General features: G+C 52.6%; 1 protein-coding gene across 1 annotated transcript; it reads left to right on the top strand.

Moving 5' to 3' along the window:
* The first annotated feature begins 545 nt into the window (after positions 1–545).
* On the top strand, positions 546–1,097 carry SLC10A4 (solute carrier family 10, member 4). Its single transcript, XM_009586321.1, has one exon. It carries the CDS (start codon positions 546–548, stop codon positions 1,095–1,097), a length of 552 nt encoding a protein of 183 aa, XP_009584616.1.
* The last annotated feature ends 518 nt before the right edge of the window (positions 1,098–1,615 follow it).

Below are 1,615 nucleotides of genomic sequence, written 5' to 3'. Positions count from 1 at the left end.
GGGTCCGGCGGCAGTAACCTTTCTGGTCCTTCCGAACCGATGGTAGCTTCACACAGGCATATTCCACTACTTAGGTGGACTTACAGTCTTGAAATAAAACGGTGGGGCAGAGACGGAAAGCGAGGGAAAGGGCAGGTTACCCGCCAGCGCACGGGAAGGAGGGCAGCACGGTCCGCACCCCGGGGAGGCAGCCCGGGCCCTGCAGCAGAGGCATTCCCCGGCAGCCTGCTCTCCCCGCTCCCGCAACACCCGGGGCTAGCAAAACCAACCTGCAGCAACACTTCCTTAAAACATGCAAACAAATTAGCTTCATTACAGAAGGAAGAGCGAGGCACAAGCCCTAGCTCTCTAGTTTTCCAACAAGTCACCCCAAAGCAAAATGATGGAGAGTGATCTCAGCCCCTTCCTTTCCCGGCATATGATTGAACATCACCAAAATCCTGAGCCAGGAGCAAACCTGGGAAGGGCAGCGCAACCACGGTTTGCAATTTAGACTCTATCAAGCCTCTACCTGCTATGATTATCCTTTTAAACTAATAACCCCCATGTTATTGTTTATCAATGTCTATATCTGTTGCCAGATTTCCCTGTGGTCCCTCTTGGTGACTCTGGTGATCCTGTTCATCCTGACCGGGACCATGCTGGGTCCAGATCTGATGGCACATATTCCTGCATCTGTCTACGCCATTGCAGTGCTGATGCCTCTAGCGGGGTATGCCTTGGGATATGGCTTAGCCACAGTCTTTAAAATGCCCCCACACTGCAGGAGAACAGTGTCTTTGGAAACAGGGTGCCAAAATGTCCAGCTCTGCACCGCCATCCTAAAACTCACCTTCCCCCCGGAGCTCATAGGGAGCATGTACATGTTTCCCTTGCTGTACGCGCTTTTTCAGTCGGCAGAAGCAGGACTCTTTGTGCTGGTATACAAGATGTATGGGAGAGATGGCTACAAACAAGATACGCTCGGTGAAGATGAAGACACAGATATTTCCTACAAGAAACTGAAGGAAGAGGAGGTGGCCGATACTTCATATGGCACAGTGACCACAGAGGAGCACAACTCCATTCAGATGGAGCCGACGCAGACGGCGCTTTAGGCGAGATAAGGAGGCAACACCCGGGGACATGTGATGTGTGTTGTGCTTGCCACCAGGCTGGGGCCATGCTCGCCGCTGCGCAAGTGGAGCTGCCCGGCCTCCATCATTTCTCCAGCTGCTCCCATTGTACAAGGTGATGTGTGTTTATTACCATGACAGTTGTATTTCCTCAAAAATACTTATGAAAAAAATTTTAAAAACAAAAGAAAAAGTATCACTGCGACGCAAATAACCATACATCTTCAGGCAAGGAGGCTCCTGCCCACCTGAGTGCAGAAGGAATGGGTACAAGGAAGGACACCAGCGTTCTGCAGAGGCGAAGCCAACGCGGCACTGTGCCAGTGCGGTCGAGCGGGCAAACCACCTTGCGCGCGTGTATGTCCGTGCCCTCCACCCGCTGTAACAGCATTGTGCTCGTTGTTCTCACCGCAAATACATGGCGAAGCTGAACCAAACCCGTGTTCACCGCTGATTAATCCTGCGAGGGCAGGTTGACCAGGGGAGCTGTGCTGGGGGGG

Source organism: Fulmarus glacialis, unplaced genomic scaffold, assembly GCF_000690835.1.
Source record: "Fulmarus glacialis isolate BGI_N327 unplaced genomic scaffold, ASM69083v1 C13833141, whole genome shotgun sequence".
NCBI classification, from domain to species: Eukaryota; Metazoa; Chordata; class Aves; order Procellariiformes; family Procellariidae; genus Fulmarus; species Fulmarus glacialis.
Note: the sequence above shows the minus strand (reverse complement) of the source record. Positions and strands in the feature narration are given on the sequence as shown.

Coding starts and splice junctions, on each gene's coding strand:
- SLC10A4 (XM_009586321.1), top strand. CDS start 546: ATGTTATTGTTTATCAATGTCTATATCTGTTGCCAGATTTCCCTGTGG.